The sequence below is a fragment of the Cornus florida genome, unplaced genomic scaffold (genome assembly GCF_030987335.1).
Source record: "Cornus florida cultivar Cherokee Brave unplaced genomic scaffold, ASM3098733v1 CherokeeBrave_3.0.0_Hap2_Chr07, whole genome shotgun sequence".
Lineage (NCBI taxonomy): Eukaryota > Viridiplantae > Streptophyta > Magnoliopsida > Cornales > Cornaceae > Cornus > Cornus florida.
In genome coordinates, this window is record NW_026775577.1 from 42,455,774 (window position 1) to 42,480,093 (window position 24,320).

General features: G+C 36.2%; 1 protein-coding gene across 2 annotated transcripts; it reads right to left on the reverse strand.

The window, feature by feature from the left end:
* Nucleotides 1-7,239: 7,239 nt before the first annotated feature.
* On the reverse strand, nt 7,240-22,638 carry LOC132267113 (uncharacterized). 2 transcript variants are annotated; one of them, XM_059768166.1, is made up of 3 exons: nt 21,592-22,638; nt 9,717-10,533; nt 7,240-9,642 (listed from the first exon to the last, which is right to left on the reverse strand). In XM_059768166.1, exons 2-3 carry the CDS (start codon nt 9,745-9,747, stop codon nt 9,146-9,148), a joined length of 528 nt encoding a protein of 175 aa, XP_059624149.1. In that variant the 5' UTR covers nt 9,748-10,533; nt 21,592-22,638; the 3' UTR covers nt 7,240-9,145. The 2 variants fall into 2 exon arrangements, with proteins under 2 accessions (XP_059624149.1, XP_059624150.1); XM_059768167.1 differs by having other exon boundaries at nt 7,240-10,533; nt 21,592-22,636.
* Between the last annotated feature and the right edge of the window lie 1,682 nt (nt 22,639-24,320).

A 24,320-nucleotide genomic window follows, 5' to 3' on the forward strand; every position in this document is an offset into this window, starting at 1 on the left:
ATCAGCTCAGTTCTTGCCTATTCGCACTGATTTCACGGTAGAGCAGTTGGCGAGACTTTACATAATAGAGATTGTGAAGCTACATGGCATTCCGTTATCCATAATATCGGATAGGGATTCGAGCTTTGTGTCAGGATTTTGGAAGAGTTTTCGGTAGGCTTTGGGTACAGAGTTACATCTTAGTACTGCTTATCATCCTCAGACTGATGGACAGACTGATAGGGTTAATCAGATCATGAAGGATATGCTTCGTTCGTGTGTTCTTGATTTCAAGGGCCATTGGGAGGATTATTTGCCACTGGTAGAGTTTGCATATAACAATAGTTTCCAAAAGACTATTGGAGTGGCATCGTTTGAGGCATTGTATGGCCAACCATGTCAATCTCCTGTTTATTGGATGGAAGTTGGCGAGAGCAGATTCTTAGGTCCTGAGTTTATTAAGGATACTTCTGAGAAGATTGCTCTTATTAGGGATCGCATACGCACTGCCCAGAGTAGGCAGAAGAGTTATGCAGATCGTCGTACTAGTGTATTGGAGTTTCAGGTTGGGGATCAAGTTCTCTTCAAATTGTCTCCTTTGAAAGGAGTAATGCGCTTTGGGAAAAAAGGGAAGTTGTCACCGCGATTTATCGGTCCATTCATGATTACAGATCGACTTGGAGCTGTCGCTTATTGGTTGGCACTTCTAGATCATTTAGATCGAGTGCACAATGTGTTTAATGTTTCTATGTTATGAAATTTCTGCGAGATGAGGATCGGTATTAGCATATCGATGTTGGCAAGATTGAGTTGCAGCCGGATGCAACATATTTGGAGTCACTGTGTCGTATTGTCGACCGCCGAGATTAGATTCTTCGTAATAAGGTTATCCCTTTAGTGCAGGTCCAGTGGAGTCACCATAATGAGGCTGAGTCTACTTGGGAACAAGAGGATGTCATTCACTCACAGTTTCCTGAAATACTAGAAGAAGGTAAGAGCGAATTCCGAGGACGGAATTCCTTTTGTTAGGGGGGAAGAATGTAATACCCCTAATTTTAAAAGGATAGTCTCGGTATTTATTTTATTGTTTTATTACAATTTTTTTTTTGATTAGTTGATTAGTTGATTATTTGTCTAATTGTTTAATTATTTATTTGCCTAATTGAATTCTTTGTTTTAACTGCATTATATGCTTATGTGGATGTTCATTAATAGTTTAAATTAATTTATTTGTTTAACTTGCCTTTTTGTTTAATTGAAATTATAAGATAGGTGATTTGAATTAAATGTTTAAGTTAATTGCTTAAATCAAAGTGTTTTATTTTATTTAGGATGGGATTGGATGATATGGATTAAATGGGTACGATTAATACCCATGGTTGCTTATACATGTATATATGGGTATATATGTATATGTGGATTAGTTTAAAAATTAGTAATTATTAATAATTGAATTTTAATTTTATTCATTATATAAGGTGTATTATAAATTCTAGTGTTTTATAGTTTCACGGGTTGCAGAGTTGGTGGTATTTTTATTTTATTTTTCTTTTCCTTCTCTTAGTGTAATTAGGGTTAGAGATGTATACGCCTATAAATATAACTGTATAAGTCTGTCTAGGGTTGGAAAACCCTATTCACGTACATAGTGACTTGAGAGGGAAAATAGAGGGAAGATTGAGAGGAAAACAGAGAGAGGCTTGAGAGAAAAACAGAGAGGCTCAAGGAGGAAAGAAAGAGTGTTGCTCGTGGGTTGAACCAAGGGGCAACAGAGGAGGAGAACAATGAAAGATTGCCGGAAACTTAGAGACGACGGTGTAAGGTTTCGAACTGAAACCTAAAGGCAAGTTCTATTTCTTGCTCTTTTTCTTTAACCTGTGTTATGTGCATGCCTAAATGATCTCTAGGATTTTAATCGGATATTAAATTAATCTAGTATGCTTGTTAAATCAGAATTAAACTGTATATATGTTGTAAATTTAAATTGATTCTTTGTAACGATTATTTTCTCGTATGTGTTCTAGTTTTTTTTGTTATTCATGCATATTGTAGTTTATATGTTTTTTGGGTAATGTTGGGACATAAATTTAACCCTAGGAAAAGTACTAAACATTACAGAGGGTTCTGCAAAGTCGTCAGAGGCGAAGAAGACGAACCAGAATGGTTTACGGCTCTCTGTAAGAGAGAGAGCCGGCTCCATGGATTGAGGGAGCCGGCTCCCTAGGTCACAGAGCCGGCTCCCAAGGTAGGGGAGCCGGTTCCTAGTGGTTGAGAGTTGGCTCTCAACTTGTGAGAGCTTGCACTCATGCCAAATTATGTACTGGACGTGGTTTGAGGGACTGTTTTGGTATTTTTGAGGTTTCTGGACTGTTTTGGGTTATTTGTAAGGACTCTAAACATTGTATTATGTTATATTAGAACCCACCATGCATAATTAATGTCTTTATGCTAATGGATTTAACAGTATGAAAGTTTAAACAATCTTGCATGTTATTAACGGATAAATGATATAATTGCTTAATTTGATTCTAGCAATTTAACGGATTGTAATATGATTTTTAAATCTGTATTGGTTGCATAATAAGGTTATATACTTATTAGATTTTGTTATGCTTATTATGGATTGTAATTGATGAACCATTTAATTCTGTTCTGTTAATTACATGAATGTTATTCGGGATTTTAATTGATGAACCATTAACTTTTGTTCTGTCAATTTCATGGATGTATTTTGGATTCTATTTGCTAACTATTAAACTATGTTATGTCAATTACATGGATTAAGGTTTGGATTTTAATTGCTAAACTAGTATATTATGTTCTGTCAATTACATAGATGTTATGGATTGTATGCACTGGTATGAGATGGTGGCATACTAGGGATGGATTAGCTCAAAACGCTAAGTTCTACCTACTTTGTAATAAGGGAATGGATTATAAAATTAAATCCTACGTATATTTAAGTCAGATCAACTGAGGAAGTTGAGTGATTACTTGGATTAATTGTTATTGATGGTTAAGTCAGATCAACTGAATAAGTTGAGTGACTAACTGGATTAGTTGTTAGCTATGTCAGATCAATGAACAATTGAATGACATACTCTAGTTTTGGATAGATTTTAAATATATACTTATGGTACCACGATATGAGCTTGAGTCTCAGGATCGTTGGTTAGGGAGTGTATATGCATTGGGATGCATAGCTAGATATGATGGTAGAGATGTACCCTGTTAGGTCTAGGTACTCATGCCCACCTCTGGTGCGTTTTGCATGTTGCCTTCTATTCAGGTTGAGACCCCCTTTGTAGTCTAGTGAGAGTCCCTTAGTGTGGATATATATATTTATGGACTAGATAGATATTGTTGAGATATCTAAGATGTATCTGTGTATCGGGTCTTTGTAATGTCAAGACAAAATTACAACACAAATCCCCTCAAAATACAAAACATCAAGATCCAGAAGGCATGCTTAGGGATAACTCTAGCCCCATGAAGATGTTTAGCCACTCATTGATGTAGTCATCCAACCCTTAAAGGCCATCTCTATGGTAGGAATGATCTTCTTCTCCTTGATGGAAATCCTAGATGAATGGAAGAACTCCCAAATGGTGTGTATCTTTTTAATCTCTAGCCTCCTCTCCAAGATTGTAAAAATATATATCTATTCATTCTCTTGTGTAAAATGGCTCAAAATCCTTATATAGGTAGCTCAAGTGTCACACCCAATGGTCAGGTCTTGTGTACTAGGGACCCAATGGTCAGGTCTTGTGTACTAGGGTCCTCTCAATGATTGCACCACGAGCCATCTTTTAATGAGCTGGACTTTGTTTTATTTCAGACTTGAGGAGATTTGATCGATCGAATTCTAATGAGATCGATCGAACTCTGGCCAGATCAATCGAAGTATGCCCAGATCGATCAATCCTTAGCGGCGCCTTTTTGGAATATGACAAATAAAAGATATTTTTGGGATATTTTAGGAAAAAAGACAAAAGTGGTAGATGGGGATAAGATCAAAGGAGTTCGATCGATTTAAAGGAAAGTTGGATCGATCGAAGATGGAAATTCTTGAGGATAAGGACAAGGGGTTTGATCCATATTGGTGAGGCTGGATCGATCACTGTGAGATCGATCTGGGATATGTCTGATCAATCAAAACTTGCTGTTTTCAACCACTTTGCTCTTTTTTGCTCCTTCCTTCCATTCAGCTTAAGATTGCTTCTTTTATGCTCTAATTTGGCTGATGTAATACCCCTAATTTTTAAAGGATAGTCTCGGTAGTTTATTTTATGGTTTTATTGTAACTTTAGCATTTGTAAGTGTTTATTTGGCTTTTTGCTTATTTGTTTTAATTATTGTTAATTAATTGAATTAATTATAGTATTTGTTTTATTTAATTGAATTATTTAATTGAGTATTTGTTTTAGTTTTAATTGAATTATTTAATTGAGTATTTGTTTTAGTTATTTTATTTTCTTTAATATATGATTACGTGGAAATATGAATTAATTGTTTTTAATGGTTTTCGTATTCATTATAATTCTAGGGTTTTTATGTTTCCCGATTTAGCCGACTAGGGTTATATTTAGTTGAGGTTTCTATATCGTAATATAATAGAATTAGGTTTTCCTTAAGCCTATATAAATATATCATTAGAGATTGGCTTAGGGTTTAGAAATCAAAAACCCTATTCACGTATATAGTGAGACTGAGAGAAATAGAGGGCAATAGAGGAGTCAGGAACTGTAGGAACCGCCGAAAAATTTAGGAAGACGGTGTAAAGATTTTAATTCAAAATCTTACAGGCAAGTTCTGTTCTTAACTCTCTCCCTTTGACTCGTGTTCTTTACATGTCTAACTTAATTCCAGGAACAGATAAAGATCTAAAATCAATCTGGTTCGCATGCTTGCACTGTTTTAATCAACATGTGTTCATGAACTGTTAATTGTTTATTTTACCTTCTTTTTACATAATTCATGATTTAAGTGATGTTAGTTGATGGATAAAGACTCTTATTAGTTCTGAAACACATTGGGAAACCTTAAAATTAATCTGGTTTGCATGTTAGATTTGATTAAAACAGTATGTGTTCATGAATCGGTAATTGGTTGTTTTAAATCTTTCTTGCGTATTCCTTGTGTTGATTGATGTTGGTTAATGATTAATGATTTTTAAAATCTCTGGAACACACTGGGACTTAGAATTAACCAGTAGAAACCTTAATAATGGAGGACAGAAGGAATGGAGGTCGCCGGAAGTGAAACGGGTAAGAGAAACGAGCAGTATGGTTTCATGTGAGAAGAGGCGGCTCCACACAAGGGTGGAGCCTGCTCTAGGGTGTGTGGAGGCGGCTCCACATGGTGTGGAGCCTGCTCCACTCAAGGGGGAGGCGGCTCCCCCATGTGGGGGAGGTGGCTCCACCCCCTTTTGATGCAGTTTTGGTGTATTTTCGCTTCTGGGTTTGTTTTTTTTTTTTTTTTTTTTTTTTTTTTTTTTTTTTTCTACTTTTCTGGAGTATTCGGAGACTGTGCATGGGAAATTAGATGAGGTCTGAGGTTACATTAAAATCCCAGAGAATGTGGGACTGGATAATTAAACCATCTAGGGTTTATAGGTTGAACAGTAAACAGTTCTTAACAAAGTTGCAAACTGGTAGGGGATGCGAATGGTTTAAATTGCTTATGTTGTTCTAGCAATTTTTTGTAACTGATTATCCAATTCTAATCATATAACAGTGGAATGAATTAAGCATGTTAAAATATGTATTTTTATTATGCTTGTTAAGGATTAGTTAATGATGCAATTTAAGTAATTATTGCATAATTGTTGGGACTGGTATTATAGGCATGACAGTTCACCTATGTTTATTATGCCCGCCATGGAATTAATTAATGTGTACATTTATTTATGTTCCCTCAATTATACGGACAGTGGGGATAAATTGATATTTGCTTATACTGTTGTATTGTCAATTGCTGGATTTTTGGTTGTGTAGTGTAAAAGCAGCATGTTAAAATACATAACTTTAGTATGCTTATTACGGAACAACTAATGCTTATATTTAATATTTTAATTATCAATTGTTGGATGTATGGATTAGTTGATATTTACTTTCATTATCTGTATTATCAATTACTTGATGGATGGATTGTATGCACCGGTATGAGACAGTGGTATACTAGAGACGGATTAGTTTCAAAATACTAAATCCTACCTATACGAAATAAGGGAATGGATTATAAAATAAATCCTACTTATATTTGAGTTAGATCAGCTGAAACTAAGTTGAATGACTAATTGGATTACTTGCTATGGATATGTAAGTCAATGTAGCTGAACAAGCTGAACGGCTTACTGGATTTCTTGTGGATGGATAGGATGGGACTTTAAATATATTGTTATGGTACCGCGATATGAGCTTGAGTCTCAGAATCGACGGTTAGGGAGCGTATATGCAGTAGGATGCGTAGCTGGCTATGTTGGTTGAGGTATACCTTGTTAGGCTTAGGTAGTCATACCCACTCAAGTGCGTTTTGCATGTTGCCTTCTACTCAGGTTGAGACCCTCATCATAGTCCAATGAGAGTTCCATAGTGTGGATATATATATATATATATATATATATATATATATATATATGTACGGATTACATAGTTATTGTTGAGTTGGTTAGGATGTACATGCGTATCGAGTTTCTGTTGGATTGCAGTAGGATGGAACTTGTTCATGGGCCTGACCCATTTCTATTTTTCAGGTATTTACCAGTTTCAATTTTAGACCTGATCGTGCTGAGCAGAGACAATCACTCACTCTTCCGACGACGTAGGACTTCTCTCCATGGTTTACTTTGAATGCTCTTTTAGTAGTTTCATTTCAGTTTGGATTTTTATTAAGGGTCCACTTGAGATGGATTCCCGAGTTGTTTAAACTATTGGAGGTTTTGGATTATTGGATTTTCTAAGCATTTAATTTGAAAGGATTTTATTTTAGAATTCATTCAGCTTTTATTTATTTCTTAATTCATTTTGTAATCTGTGTTCGTTTTAAATATTAATTTTTTGATATTCCCTCGGGTTTGGGCTTGGGCCTGATCAACCCGTGTCTCGGATCTGAGGGGTATCACAGCTGAATTGATTTATTTTGGGGATAATCGCTTGAAAAGGGTAATAATATGAAATTAGTCTAAAACGGGAAAATAAGATAGATGAAGGTCCTAGAATACTCGAGCTTAAGGGGTTTAAATGCGCACTTTTTAGCGCTCATCACACCCCCAAACTTAAATATTGCTAGTCCCTAGCAATGAACTACGAAGTAAAGGAATGAAATGAACAACTATACAACTATAAATCTAGAAAGCAATAAATGGATAACATCACTTTCGTAGGAAACACGATTGCATTTAGCATATGTAACAAGCCTTTTAAACCCCTAGGTTACCCCTAGTGGACGAGTGAAGTCTCGTGAGGGTTTTCAGAAATGATACCCATAAACATTAAACTCATTCTCATAAAAGAGGCACCAATATTGCAAACAAGCATTGGGAGAAGACTACCTCAAGTATGTAATTTTTCAACCATTGCCAAGCAATCTTCCAAAATTTTAACATCAAACAAGCAAGTATGGTCCTCCACACATCAAGAAAATGATCATGCAAATCAAAACAATATTAGAATCCTTTTTAAGTGGACCGGCATCAAGTTTGTTGCTATCTAAGCTAACTAAAGAATAATTACATCCTTACCCTTAAACTAACACACAAATCTAGTACCGATCATCAAGATAAAGAGTGGATCTTTTATTAAAGTTTTATTGACCTAGGTGCGCTTATTCTTTTCACTCGATTTTATTTTATTTTTTATTTTATCCTAGAGGATCAAAGATGGAAGCATAGTGCAATGTGTTGATCTATTAAGCTTTCTAGCAATCCATGAGGTCAAACGTTAGGTTAATGACTCCCAAACCAAATGGCTTTAAGGCATTAGGCGTTTAAACACCCCTAAGGACTTACAAGCTTAAATCAACTAGGCTACAAATCAAAACAACATCTATCTAATCATTTCCCACTTCTCACATTTTGGAAGAAGTCCTCACTTTTTATTACTTTTGCAACTTTTCTTCTTTTTCTTTTTTTCTTAGCATTCAATTATTACCTAGGGTTTAGGCCCTCCACCTTTTGGCATGAGAAATTCAGTGCTTGATGAGGCTAGAATCCCGGCTACTCAATGAAAAGGGTTTGTTATCCACCTTTATCAAAAATGAAATCTTTCAATGCACTACTAGCCCAATTGGGATTTATCCAATTCAATAATTAATAAAGTATGTACCCCACAAATGAATGCTAGTGTGCGCCTGTGCTAGTGTAGAATACTAGAGTGAATCTCAAAATAATCACAAAATCAGGATGATGTGGACCACAAATACAAGCAAGATATCAATCTTTTGAAAAATGTACTCCTAAATGGCATCCACAAGGCATACAAGGAGTATTGGACTCTCAAGTTAAGCAATTTTTAAATTTTAAGCAATATAGTCCTTAAAAGATCAAAATCATAGCTAGTCATGGACCAATCATAGAAAATCACTCAAATACACAAGTCATGCTCAAAATTTTGAATTGAAAACAAACACTACAAATAACACCCATTACCCTCAAACTTAAATGACACATTGTCCTCAATGTGTAAAGAGAACCAAAAGGAAATAGTATACCAGTGCAGCTAAGGCAAGGAATGGCCGGGACACAAGTATCCGAAATGGGAGGTACAACCCCCAAACTTGGGATTGACTGTGGTCCTGAAAAGATGGCACTGGGATAAAAGGTCATCAGATAACAAAGGAGATAATAACAGTGCACAATGGACATACAAGTGTAAATGGAATAATAAATGAACTAAGGAGAGAGGAATAAGGATGGTTTTGAAAAAAATTTGGGCAGCACTCTCTTACTGAAGTCACTAAGATGCACTTGATAATGTAGTCAATCACAGATAAATAGATCAATATAATAACCTGACATCCAAAAATATCATGCATAAGATAAAGAAAATAAAAGCAGTATAAGGTACAACACAGGATCTGGGCCAACAGACTAGTCGCAAAAATAACAGTATCAAAATAATAGTCAAGGAGCACAGATATATAAAATGATAAAAGAGAGATATAGAGATCAAGCAGATGAGGTCGATCTGGTGGAGCGTGATCCCCGGATATCTCTGGAAATGCCCTGCAGCGCAGTCAGTATGTCTGAGCGGAGAGTAGTCACATCTGCTTGGAGAGAGACAACCGCATCCTCCAATGTCTGGATACACTCTCCTAGGCTAGGTGTCTGGACTAGAGTGTTAGGAATGACTGGATAATGAAACTGAGGTACATCCTGACTCAGCTCCTGAGAATGTAATGGCGACCCTGCTAGAAAGTGATGCAATGACTCTATTGGAGGCTCCCGCTCCAAGTCTATATCTATATATGCATCCGGAACCACCTGTGGGTCTGCTGGATCATCTGCCGCTGCTGCTACTACTGCTGCCTGCTCATCCATCGCTGCTAACTCTACCTCCTTTGCTGCCAAGATGGCCTCATCCTCGAGACTCTTTATGAAAGCATCGTAGCTCTTGTTCCAATCCTTTTTGCCATAGCGGCAAGCCTCTGACTCAGGATGCTTTGCTACATGAAAAGGATAATGTTGATCTCGGAGGATCTGGGTAATCAGATGTTCGAAGGGAAGGAAAGTGGCTCACCCAAGCTTGGTCTTGCTGATGAAGCTCGCATACAATCTCATCATGACACTCCAGTAAAGTGTAGGAACAGAAAACCAATGGCCTGTATAGAAGGTGTAGAAGGTTGGAAGAAAATCTGAACGCCGTTGGATTTATGGCCTGCCATAAATACATTTCGGTACAAGACTGAGTCGAAGAACCATAAATCATCGGGCAAATAAGTCCGGGTGGCGAATGTCTCGCCATCACTATAAGGGCCAGTCAGTGCAATGGCCATATCTGTGTCAGATGGCCTCCGGAGAATAAGATACTAAAGGCCAGGAGGGCAGACGTGTGGGCATCGAGAAGATGTGGCCAATGTCTTAATAGTGATACGGATAAGATGGCCATCAATAGTAGTCCGTAACTCTTATAGATTACTTGGGGTCGGCTGAAGGTTCTGGTAGAACAACGGGACGAGCCGTAGGTAAATAGGGTAGCCTACCGGAGCCAAAATAGCTGAAATGCCGCGCCGGTCAATCTCATCGAAGACGGCCTTGGTTAGAATTGACTGGGAAAAGAAAACAGTGTCAAAGACAGACTCATGCGCCACTGAAAGGTGTGAGTATCTCCTGATAGGTCTATCTCGGACCTGGCCGGGCTGTGCTGGTGGTGGTGAAGGAGGTTGTATATGCTCAGCCTTATCGGCCGATGAAGAAGATGAAGCTGCAGAAGCAGAAGAAACAGAACGCTCAGACTGAGCTAGAGCTGGCTCCTCATGCTCCTCAGGCTCCTCCACTCGCTGTCGCACTCGGCATTGATACTGCCAGCGAGCAACAGTCTTCACTCGAGCCATGGACTGCAAAAGAAAGAAACACTGTCACTGGGGTCAGTACCAGGAATATTATATGAAATATAGAATTAAAGCACACAAATAGAAACATGTTTGTCAAGTAAGATAGATAACTCAGAATAATTGACATGAATCTATACAAGTGATAATGCAGCCAGGTATAGACATTGAATGTTCAGATAAGTGAAGCATGTTAAACAATATAAGTATGAAATGCATCCAATGTGGAAAACACAGGCATTGGACATAAATAAACTAGCATGAACACTATGGAGGGTGTAAAGATATGAAAATGCAAAGTGTGAAAAGTGATCAATCAAGAAAAAGATGAGATCGATCCAAGTACATTGTGAGATCGATTTTTTTCTGATCGATCTGAGAACTATTGAGATTGATCGAACTCTGCAAAAATACAAAAAGTCACAGATCTGTGACGTGGACAACACGGGGGACACCCGAGCAAGCTCGTAGGCCCCTCTACACCTCAATAAGTTAATATTGGTCACTTAAATAGGTACGTGACCCCCTAAATCAAAATCAGAACCAAAATATATACATATATATATACACATGCTTCAAAAGTCAAAAATGGCAACAATGGAACATGGAAAGCTCAGATCTAAACATGGAAATAATGGAAATTACTAGATTAAGGCTTGAAAATGAAACATAATATCGAAACTTACCAAATCAAAGGAGAGAAGTGGAGACCGAGAGAGAAAGAAGACCAGGATCGAGTTTGGAGAGTTTGGACGGTCGTCAGAGACTCGCCGAAGATAGGAGAGATGATGAACAGTGGTGGGAGAGAGGTGGGGTCTGAGATTGATGTTGAAATCGATCCAAATGACCCTTGGGTCATATTTTTAAAAACGATCTCCGACATGTTCAATCGATCGCTAGGAAATCAGATCGATTGAACTCAGATCGATTATGAAGGAACTCATATCGATCGGACTCATAAAACGACAAAGTATTTTTTGAAAATTTTTGAATTTTTTTGAAGAAATAAAATATTTTTGGATTTTTTATTTGATATATATATATTTTTTTTCAAAATAACAATTAAATTAAATTAAAAACAAAATTTAAAAAGAAGTCAAAGTCAACAGGAAGCATTCAGATCGATCGGACATAGATCGATCAAATCTCGATCGATCCAATAGGTGAAAACCTGCAGACATGTTCGACCGATACACAGAGAGGTGATTTTTTCAATGCTTTAAAAAATTTTCTAAGTATGGAATGAAGATTGATCCAAAGGAAAACTGGATCGATCTTGGAATTTCAGATCGATCGAAAATGAAGTTCGCACGATACATAGAGAGCTGAAATATGCAGGAAATTTACGCTCGATGGGACAGAGAAATGATTGGATGCAGAGATGATTGTTCGATCGATCTGACTTCTTCTCAGATCGATCGAATAGACACTAAATGTCAAATTCAAAACTGATAGTGCAAGCATTCTCAATCAAAGTCCTTAACAATGTGTATGAACTCAGAACATATCTAGACGACTCAAGAAATGAAAGGTAAAATAGAAATGAGGGAGGAATATGGTTGTAAACCCTACGAAGCACTGGTCTTTAACGTCTCTAGCAAGACTTTGGGCTCTTTTAGCCCGGATTGAAAATCTTGTTGTGCATCCCTTCCTTGACGGGGTGAAAAGCACTTTGAATCCCACCCAACAAACTGTTCCGTGAAGAACTTGTAGGATTTGAATAAAATGAGATTGATGGTCCTTTGTCCATGCTTTTCAGGTAAAGAAGCACTTTTCTTGGATGGTTGATATATCTAGCTTATTTTGAAGGATGTGTTGTGCAAGCATTCCTTTTCGTCATCATGCAAAGTGTTTAGCATGTGCTTTGTAGTGTTTTTGGTATCTATGGACTTATGAATTATGTTTTGGAACACATGATGTGTAATGAGGCTTAGAACCATTATGACATGATTCAATATGATATTTATGCTTGTTGATATGATCACATGTTCATTCATCTTTAGAAATCAGATTTTGACTTATGTATGAGGGTAGAATGAATCCTATAGGTTCCAAAGTATGACTTTCATGTTCAATAGAGTTTCAGTAGGTTTTCGAGGCATTTCGGTCGACCTAAATGGGCACATATTTTGAAATACATTTAAATAGTAAACTCCAATTCCAGTAGCCAATTTCACTGTTTGAGGCACAACCAGTCGACCAAAGCAACTTCCACTTGTTCTTTTTTTCGAGGTCTATTTCGGCCGACCGAAATGGCAATTTGGTCAACCGAAACACCATTGTCACAGCTACCTGGTAGCTTGTTTGACAACTTTGTTTCTTCAACTGACGAGTGTAGAATTATGAATTCTGTCGTTGTTTTTCAACACTTCGTGCAAAAATAAGAAAAACCTGCAAAAACTAAATTAAAGATGGTATAGAATAAGCAGGGTCGAACCATACAAGATTTAAACTCGTGAATCAAAATTAAAACCAAAATTTAAGGAAGAATAACTTTTAAAACAATTTATTAATTTATTACTAATAAACTAAAAATAAAATAAATAAATAAGACGAAATAAATTCTAATCAAATAATAAGAAAAATCTCAAGGGAAGAATCCATTACCATAGCTTACTATAAATAAATTTGTTTATTTCTCTGTATGTAAATTTTCCTATTATAAGCAAATCACTCCACCAGTCCAATTACAACTTTGAAAGATGAAGAAAAATAATAGCGTGAAATAATAATTGCTTGAGACCATATTTTACTTAATCTGATATATCTTTGGTAAATAGAAATAGGTATTCTCCGAATTACCATTAATTGGCAAACACGAAGAATCCTCTTTCTAATTTGTTTATCAAAATAAGAATACAGAATAGAAGAGTAAAATAATGCTCTAAAGAGAAAATTTCATAAAAGAATTAAACAAAAAAAAAAATTATTTTTCAGCCATGGTGGCTTCATCACTCCCTTGAGAATGGATGTTTAAGTTAACATAATAAAAAAACAAAATAAAGAAATAAAAACAATTTTCATAACAAAAATTATAAGAAATAAATTGAAGACAAAAATTCTCTAACTTTTATTATTTTATCTCACTAACAATGTATATCTAACCTCCTCTACATATGTCCCTATTTATAGAGTTTAAAATGGAACGATTGGGAGGAGAAAATTCTAATTACAGAAGTGAAAATAAAATAAAATAAAAATCTTCCTAAAATCTTGCTGCTTTCCAATTTGGCTTGATCTTTGACTTGACGTATTTTCCAATCTGTCTTGATATATTTTCCAATTTGGCCTGATCTATGCTGATTTAATGGAAAAGGCAATTTCTTAATTTGACTTTGATTGATCGTATAATCCCACATTTCTGCTATTTTTGTTTCTTTTCTTCTTATTCCGAAATCAGCCCCAATAAAACATGAAAAGCAGGGATAAGAACATTTATCTAATAAAAAATATTAATTAATCATTTATTATAAAGTATAAAATAACAAGTTTTATGCACTTATCAAATTACCCCCAAACAAGCTTTTGCTAATCCTCTAGCAATTAAAGGCAAAAAGAGATAAGTTTACAAAATTGTTACTTTAACTGACTCCTAACTAAAAATGTGCCACTTTTGCAGGCTACTTTCAATTGCATTTACCATATGCAATAAGGCCTTAAACCCCTAGGTTACCCTAGTGGACAAGCTATAGCCTCGTGAGGGTTTCCAGATATGACACCCACAAACATCCAAAATTGTGCACACTTTGTACTTAGCTCACTTACTTCTATGGAATCAGAGATGATTGCATACACATCATCATCAAGTTAGCTATTATGTCAAATATAAGAAAGATTAATATTCTCAAGCAATCACAAACCTCTAATCACATGCAATAATACTATGGTCCCCACACAAAGTTTAATTCAACATATTTTCAATAACAATCAATCCCTAATTTCTTTTTGAAGTGAACTAGCATCCAATTTTGTATTTTACCCTTTTGTCCTTATATTTCACATTACAATAGCTTCAACTCATTAATATTCCCTTCCAAATTAGAGTACCTAAGGCATGAATTCATGACTTTACTTATGCATGCGAATTTTCATCTTTCTTTCTTCCATCATCATCTGTTTTTTTTTTTTTTTTTTTTAGGATGACAAGCTGTGCAATGTTTAAGTCCCTTAAGCTTTCTAGATAACCCATGTAACGAGCTTTAGGCTAATGACTCCCAACCAGATGGTTTTAGGGCATTAGGTGTAAAGACACCCCAAAGAGCTTATTAACTCAAGTCAACTAGGTTTCGAACCTAAACCAACACTTTCATTTTTTCATAACCCTCCACTTTTTGACGCGAACACTCATTGCTTACTGAGGCAAGAGGCCCGGTTACTTCGTGAAAGGTATTAACTAATCATGCATATTTCTCTATCATCATGCCAAGGACATCTACTTTTCAAGGTCTACTAACTCGTATCCAACACAGGTAATATATCACATAAGGTTAGGCCTATACCCCACAAAAAAATACTAGTGTGCATTGTGAGAAGTGAAGTACAATAGGGACTAATTATCATTAATAATAGTCAAACTGGACAATGATGTGGACCACATATACCAAAACATGAATTAAATATTCAAAACTGCCCTAAAATACCAATTCCCAATCATACATGAACAATAATTCACCCAAATTTGACATGACATGCAATTCAACTTATAATTTCCATAGAAGCAAAAGCATTGCCCCACCTCCAAACAAAAGACAACATTGTCCTTAGTGTTGGCACCAAAGAATATGGAAATTAAATGGACAAGTATAGGTGGAGACATATAGAGAAATATTGGAACATATTACCTCACCTTTTTGATGTGGAGTACAATTTCTGTAAAAGAGGTTATGGAAAACAATCGAAAACCATATCAGATAAATATAGCACCCCCAAACAAAATAGAACCATATTCAAATACTAAATAGTTACGGAGCTAACGAGTAGGAGTGAGATACAACTGGTTAAGACTCGAAAATCAATCCAAGGTAACTGAATAGACACAACCGGCTGGGTTGCCTCCCAGGAGCGCTAAGGTTAACGTCTTTAGCCAGACGTAATGGGGGAAGTTCCCCCAAAAAAGATTAGTCCGAATAGACCGGATTGACGAGGAAAATTTCCTCAATAACATGAGCCTCAAGCTCAATGAAAGGCTTTAAACGATGAGCATTAACTTTAAACAGCTTTCCAGTTTTGGGATCTTGTGCCTCAATGGCACCATGACTAGCAACATGGTGTACATAATATGGGACCAGACCATCGTGACCTCAACTTCCTAGGAAACAATGCAAGACGAGAGTTATACAAAAGAACCTTTTGGCCTTGGAAAAACTCCTTTCTTAAAATTTGTTTGTCATGTTCCAATTTAGTCTTAACTTTATAAATCCTCGAACTCTCACAGGCATCATTTCTGAGTTCTTCCAACTCATTAAGTTGAAGTGTCCTACGCTCACTAGCATGATCATAATCAAAGTTCATAGCCTTGATGGCCCAATAAGTACGATATTCTAGTTCGATAAGCAAATGACAGGCTTTACCATAGACTAATCGGTATAGAGTCATTCCTAGAGGGGTCTTATAAGTAGTACGATAGGCCCATAAAACATCATGAAGGAGGAGGCTCCAGTCCTTTCTTGTGGGTTTAACCGTTTTCTCTAAGATATGCTTGATCTCCCTATTGGATACCTCAGCCTGACCATTGGTTTGTGGGTGGTAAGATAGGGCTACCTTATGGGTGATCCCATATTTGGACATTAGGCTAGCAAAGATTTTATTGCAGAAATGTGAACCATTATCACTGATTATGGCTCGAGGTGTACCAAAGCGAGACAAAATTAAGTCTTTCAAGAATTTCACCACAGCCCTATGGTTGGCTGTCTTGGTGGCTAAGGCTTTTACCCATTTGGACACATAATCAACGGCCAAAAGGATGTAGGTATACCCATATAAAGAGATAAAGGGTCCAATGAAGTCAATACCCCAAACATCACAGATTTCAACCACTAGTATGGATTGTTGTGGCCATTCATTCCTTTTGGTAATCTTACCTAAGAATTGGCATCTAGGACATGCTACACAGTAGGTATGGGTGTCCTTAAAAAAGGTGGGCCAATAAAATCTGGATTGTAAGATTTTTACAGCGGTCCATTTAGAGCTAAAATGGCCACTATAGGCCTGATTATAACAGAATGAAATGATGGACTCTTGGTCTACCTCAGGGACACACCTACGAATGATTTGATCTTAAAAATACTTAACCAGGTAGGGGTCATCCTAAAAATATTCCTTAACCTTAGCTAGAAATTTATCTCGCTCTTGCTTAAACCAAGTAGAAGGGGTTTGACTTATGACAATGTAATTGACAATATTGATATACCATGGTGCAGGAGATACCGCAAAAAGTTGCTCATTAGGGAAATAATCAGAGATGGGAAGAGAATTGCTAATCGAATCAACAACTAGACGAGACAAATGATCAGCGACTACATTCGCAGAGCCTTTCTTATCACAGATTTCAAGGTCAAATTCCTGAAGGAGTAAGATCCATCGGATCAACCTAGGTTTGGCATCTTTCTTGGAGAGAAGATGCCTCAACGCAGCATGATCGGTATAAATGATGACCTTAAATCCTATCAAATAAGAGCGAAATTTGTCAAAGGAGAACACTACCGTAAACAATTCTTTCTCAGTGGTTGAGTAGTTGAATTGGGCATCATTTAGGGTCTTACTAGCATAGTAGATGACATAGGGTGCTTTATCAACTCTTTGCCCTAAAACAGCCCCGACTGTATAATCTGACGCATCACACATGATCTCAAAAGGTAGGTTCCAATCAAGTGACCGGATTATGGGTGCAGTAGTGAAAGCGGATTTTAATTGCTCAAAAGCAGAGTGACAAGCATCGGTAAACTCAAATGGGGCATCCTTAGCTAGAAGATGGGTCAAAGGTTGTGCTATCTTACTGAAGTCTTTGATGATACGCCTATAGAAACCAGCATGACCTAGGAAAACTCGAATGTCGTGGACAGTTTTAGGAATGGGTAAATTGGAGATAAGATCAATTTTTGTTTTATCTACCTCGATTCCGGCACTAGAGACGGTATGACCTAGGACAATTCCTTTTGGGACCATGAAATGATATTTTTCCCAATTAAGAACGAGGTTAGTATCACGACAACGCTGAAGCACGAGAGTAAGATGGTGCAGACATTGTTAAAATGACGAGCCAAAAACAGAGAAGTCATTCATGAAAATTTCTAAAAACTTATCAACCATGTCACTAAAGATACTCATCATGCATCGCTGGAATGTAGCGAGTGCATTGCATAAGCCAAATGGCATACGACGATAAAGAAATGTACCAAATGGGCAGGTAAAAGTGGTCTTGTGTTGGTCATCAGGGTGGACAGGGATTTGATTATAGCTAGAATAACCATCTAAGAAGCAATAGTATGACTGACCGGCCAATTTCTCTAACATTTGGTCAATAAATGGTAGAGGAAAATGATCATTCCTAGTTACACTATTGAGCTTTCGATAGTCGATGCAAACTCTCCATCCTGTTTGGACATGGGTAAGAACTAACTCATTACGATCATTAGGAACGACAGTAATGTCGGACTTCTTAGGAACCAAAAAAAAAAAAAAAAAGATGATGATGGAAGAAAGAAAGATTAAAATTCGCATGCATAAGTAAAGTTATGAATTCATGCCTTGGGTACTTTAACTTATAAGGGAATATTAATGAGTTGAAGCTATTGTAATGTGTAATATAAGGACAAAAGGGTAAAACACATAATTGGATGCTAGTTCACTTCAAAATGAAATTAGGGATTGATTGTTATTGGAAATATGTTGAATTGAACTTTGTGTGGGGACCATAGTATTATTGCATGCGATTAGAGGTTTGTGATTGCTTGAGAATATTAATCTTTATTATATTTAACATAATAACTAACTTGATGATGATGTGTGTGCAATCGTTTCTGATTCCATGGAAGTAAGTGAGCTAAGTGCAAAGTGTGCACAATTTTGGATGTTTGTGGGTATCATTTCTGGACACCCTCACGAGGCCATAGCTCGTCCACTAGGGTAACCTAGGGGTTTAAGACCTTATTGCATATGGTAAATGCAATCGAAAGTAGCCTGCGAAAGTGGCACATTTTTAGTTAGGAGTCAGTTAAAGTAACAATTTTGTAAACTTATCTCTTTTTGCCTTTAATTGCTAGAAGACTAGCAAAAGCTTGTTTGGGGGTAATTTGAAAAGTGCATAAAACTTGTTATTGTATATTTTATAATAAATTATTAATTAATATTTTTTATTAGATAAATGTTCTTATCCCTGATTTTCATGTTTTATAGGGGCTGATTTCGGAATAAGAAGAAAAGAAACAAAAATAGCAGAAATGTGGGATTACACGATCAATCAAAGTCAAATTAAGAAATTGCCTTTTCCATTAAATCAACAGACCAAGCTAAATTGGAAAATATATCAAGACAGATTGGAAAGCACGTCAAGTCAAAGATCAAGCCAAATTGGAAAGTAGCAAGATTTTAGGAAGAATTTTATTTTATTTTATTTTCACTTCTGTAATTAGAATTTTCTCTATAAATAGGGACATATGTAGAGGAGGTTGGATATACATTGTTAGTGAGATAAAATAATAAAAGTTAGAGAATTTTTGTCATGTTCCAATTTAGTCTTAGCTTCATAAATCCTTGAACTCTCATAGGCATCATTTATGAGTTCTTCCAACTCATTAAGTTGAAGTGTCCTACGCTCACCAGCTTGATCATAATCAAAGTTCATGGCCTTGATGGCCCACGATGTTCTAATTCGACAGGCAAGTGACAGGCTTTACCATAGACCAATCGATATGGAGACATTCCTAGAGGGGTCTTATAAGCAGTACGATAGGCCCATAAAGCATCATGAAGGCGGAGACTCCAGTCCTTTCTTGTGGGTTTAACCGTTTTCTCTAAGATATGTTTGATCTCCCTATTGGATACCTCAGCCTGACCATTGGTTTGTGGGTGGTAAGATAGGGCTACCATATAGGTGATCCCATATTTGGACATTAGGCTAGCAAAGACTTTGTTGTAGAAATGTAAACCATTATCACTGATTATGGCTCGAGGTGTACCGAAGTGGGACAAAATTAAGTCTTTCAAGAATTTCACCACAACCCTATGGTCGGCTATCTTAGTGGCTAAGGCTTCTACTCATTTGGACACATAATCAACGGCCAAAAGGATATAGGTATACCCATATGAAGAGATAAAGGGTCCCATGAAGTCAATATCAAAGATTTCAACCACTAGTATGGATTGTTGGGGCCATTCATTCCTTTTGGTAATCTTACCTAAGAGTTGGCATCTAGGACATGCTACACAGTAGGTATGGATGTCCTTAAAAAGGGTGGGCCAATAAAATCCAGATTGTAAGATTTTTGTAGCAATCCTTTTAGAGCTAAAATGGCCACCACAGGCCTGATCATGACAGAATGAAATGATGGACTCTTGGTCTACCTCGGGGACACACCTACGGATGATTTGATCTTGACAATACTTAAACAGGTAGGGGTCATCCCAAAAATATTCCTTAACCTTAGCTAGAAATTTATCTCGTTCCTGCCTGGACCAAGTAAAAGGGGTTTGACTTGTGACAATGTAATTGATAATATCGGCATACTATGGTGCAGGAGATACTGCAAAAAGTTGCTCATCAGGGAAATAATCAGAGATGGGAAGAGAATTGCTAATCGAATCAACCATTAGACGAGACAAATGATCAGCGACTACATTCGCAGAGCCTTTCTTATCACGGATTTCAAGGTCAAATTCCTGAAGGAGTAAGATCCATCGGATCAACCTAGGTTTGGCATCTTTCTTAGAGAGAAAATGCCTCAACGCAGCATGATTGGTATAAATGATGACCTTAGATCCTATCAAAAAAAGAGCGAAATTTGTCAAAAGAGAACACTACCGTCAACAATGCTTTTTCAGTGGTTGAGTAGTTGAATTGGGCATCATTCAGGGTCTTACTAGCATTGTAGATAACATAGGGTGCTTTATCAACTCTTTGCCCTAAAACAGCCCCGACTGCATAATCTGACACATCACACATGATCTCAAAAGGTAGGTTCCAACTAGGAGACCCAGCTACTTGAGGTGCTTAGGGCGAATAAAGAAGCCATCGGTTGGTCTATTGATGATATCCAATTATGTGTTTTACTTTTTTGTCCTTTTTATCTTGAGCTTAAATTTATGGGTGATGAATTTTTTAATCTAATCGTAAAAAGAATTAATAGGATGGTATCCAAATTAATTCTCCCTAATTAGACTACTCCTACTCTTTTCCAAATTTAAGTTGAGAGATTACCAGATAAGGACCATCAAACTAACAATGGAGTAGTTCCCAGGAAAGAGTGGAGAGGCTCTTGGTCTGCTAATGACGGTTCGTCCACACTCCTAGTCAGAACTGGCCTACCGTTTATCAATTTGATAATGACTTACTGGAGTTATTAACAATCGCGTCCTTCCCAGAGGGCCTATGAGCTCGTAACCCTAGAAATGGCTGATGTCTAAATGAATTTTAATTAAATTCAGCTCAGGGTTTAACAAATGCTCAGATTATGTGATTTGTGGGCCACGGAAATGAGTAATGAAATCCCGACCGTATCTTGTTGGGATTCTGCCCTTAAGTAGCTTATGCAAATGCTAATTAAAATATGCAATGGCAAAACAACCAATAAAAAGAAAAAGGGAGTGGAGTGTGTGAATTTTCTTCCTTCTCTCTCTCTCTTTTTTTTTTTTTTAAAGATAAAAAATAATATAAAATAAATAAAAGTAAAAATAAAAATAAAATGGAAGGAAGTGTGAAACTAGGGTTATTTCTAAGTTATTCTATCCTAGAGTTCGCATGCAAAAATTATATACCTAAAAAAAACTATGTTTTCCTAATCTAAAAAAAATAAAATAAAATAAAATAAACCGCTTACGGGAGTTACGCGGTACAAATGAGGTACTTACCTGGACGACAAAGTAATGGTTTGTCATGATTCCACGCGCTCCAATAAGAATATCCAAGTGTTGAATGCTCCCAAATTAGCCCACCATCCGAATCAACAATCTGTATTTTTTTTTTTTTTTCAAGCTAGTTTATTGAATGAAACTAGTGTAGGCACAACTGGTTCAGTGCTGTACGGATTTCAGAATTGGGATAGTGCTGTGTATGTAACCAAACAAGCCTCGTTTTTTTTTTTAATTTTTTTTATATACTTATTACCAAATACACTGTACCAAACGATCAATTTAACAGACCCAGAAAAACTTCCAGCGACGACCAGTGGGGGCTTCACGTCGGCGAGGAAGAAAGCTTCAAGACGGCAATGGCTGTGATTGGATCGGCAACCAGAGAGGATTCGGATGACAACGAAGCTACGAGGATCTATTCTTGGCGTAATTGAACGGCAACCGACGAGCAAAAAGGATCGTGAAATTCCGACGGCAAAACCCTCAAATCCGACGACGACGGCTGTGGGTTAAGTTCTGTCGGTGACTGCGCGATTCCGGCGGGGCTGTCTCGCGAAGCAGATGGGTTAATGCTTTTTTATTTTTTATTATTATTATTTTTTTCAATGGGGGTATACTGGTTTAGGTGTTGTGACGGGATGGGATTTTGGGTGGGGTTTGGTGGTTGAGAGTGGGATTTTGGGTGGTGTTTGGTGGTTGAGAGTGGTGATGGGTGGTTGTTGGAAGACTGGTGATGGGTGCTTGTTGGTGATGATGGATGGAAGAGTGGTGGGATATTTTTTCAAAGGTCAATACCTGGAAGAAGGAAGAAAAATAAAAGAAAAGTAAGGAAAATAAGATTAAAAAAAATAAAAATTAGCAAAGAACAGTAGAGACGTAATAATCAATAAATGAAGTTTGGGTGGACTCCCACAAATTTTAGTTTGAATCGATCTTCGAATTTTCAAACTTAATGCGGCAACGCGCCATTTGACAAGTGTAGAATTAAATTCAGTCATTGTTTTTCTACGCTTTGTACAAAAATAAAAAAAAATTTGCAAAAATTAAATTAAAGATGATATAAAATAAGCAAAGTCGATCTATATAAGATTTAAACTTGTGAATTAAAATTAAAACTAAAATTTAAGGAAGGATAACTTTTAAAACAATTTATTGATTTATTATTAATAAATTAAAAACAAAATAAATAAATAAGACGAAATAAATTCTGATCAAATAATAAGAAAAAAATTTCAAGGGAAGAATCTACCACCACAGCTTATTATAAGCAAATCACTTCACCAGTCCAATTACAACTTAGGAAGATGAAGGAAAATAATAGTGTGAAATAATAACTACTTGAGAACATATTTTACTTAATCTGATATATCTTTGGTAAATAGAAATAGGCATTCTTCGAATTACTGGCAAACACGAAGAATCCTCTTTCTAATTTTTTTTTTTTTTTATCAAAATAAGAACACAGAATAGAAGAGTAAAATAATGCTCTAAAGAGAAAATTTTATAAAAGAATTAAATTAAATTTACTTATATTTCAGCCATGGTGGCTTTATCACTCCCTTGAGAATGGGTGTTTAAGTTAGCATAATAAAAAAAAAAAAACAAAATAAAGAAATAAAAACAATTTTCATAACAAAAATTATAAGAAATAAATTGAAGACAAAAATTCTCTAACTTTTATTATTTTATCTCACTAACAATGTATATCCAACCTCCTCTACATATGTCCCTATTTATAGAGTTTAGAATGGAAGAATTGGGAGGAGAAAATTCAAATTACAGAAGTGAAAATAAAATAAAATAAAATTCTTCCTAAAATCTTGCTGTTTCCAATTTGGCTTGATCTTTGACTTGACGTACTTTCCAATCTGTCTTAATATATTTTCCAATTTGGCTTGATCTTTGCTGATTTAATGGAAAAGGCAATTTCTTAATTTGACTTTGATTGATCGTATAATTCCACATTTATGCTATTTTTGTTTCTTTTCTTCTTATTCCGAAATCAGCCCCTATAAAATATGAAAAGTAGGGATAAGAACATTTATCTAATAAAAAATATTAATTAATCATTTATTATAAAGTATAAAATAACAAGTTTTGTGCACTTATTATCAACTTCAAACGAGTGCATCTCATTCGTTTCTAATCTAAATGGGGTGATTCTTAAACCCAACTCAAGGATTTTGAGTCAACTTTCCAATGGTACCAATGCCATTCTCAGATTCTAACTATAGTAAAGATTATTCATGTTTTAGTGAGACAATGTTTGATTCTACTTGAACCGGGAATGGGGTTTTTTTTGTGGGATTCTTGGCCAATCGTCTTAGAACCATCTTGGAGTGTTGTTATACAATTAGATTAGGTTGAGTAAACCTCATTTGACTTATTTAGAGTCAAATCTCCTTTTTTTGTGACTTGATCATTTTACCCTTGGATTAAGGATTTGTCCATTGATCCTTGTTTTCTTCTTTAGTCTTTAGTTCTTCATAAGTTCCGTCACATTATAGGAGGTCACTTGTGCGTCTTAAGGATGATGTACATCCCTAAAGACATTGGTTTATCTTTTGCTTCCGCATTTCAAATCAGTTATCGGGTCAACTTACGGGTCATCACTGACGCACTGGCTTGAAAAATCTGGATCGTCACAAGAACCATGCCATAGCCATAGTCATACAACAACGTCCCAAGTTTCCAAAATCAATAAGTTGTGCAACAACGTATATATC

Excerpts from the sequence above, each read along its gene's own strand:
- LOC132267113 (XM_059768166.1), bottom strand. The coding sequence starts at position 9,747 with ATGCGAGCTTCATCAGCAAGACCAAGCTTGG. Across the intron at positions 9,643-9,716 it reads ATCAGCAAGACCAAGCTTGG|CAAAGCATCCTGAGTCAGAG; the intron begins GTGAGCCACTTT and ends CTTTTCATGTAG.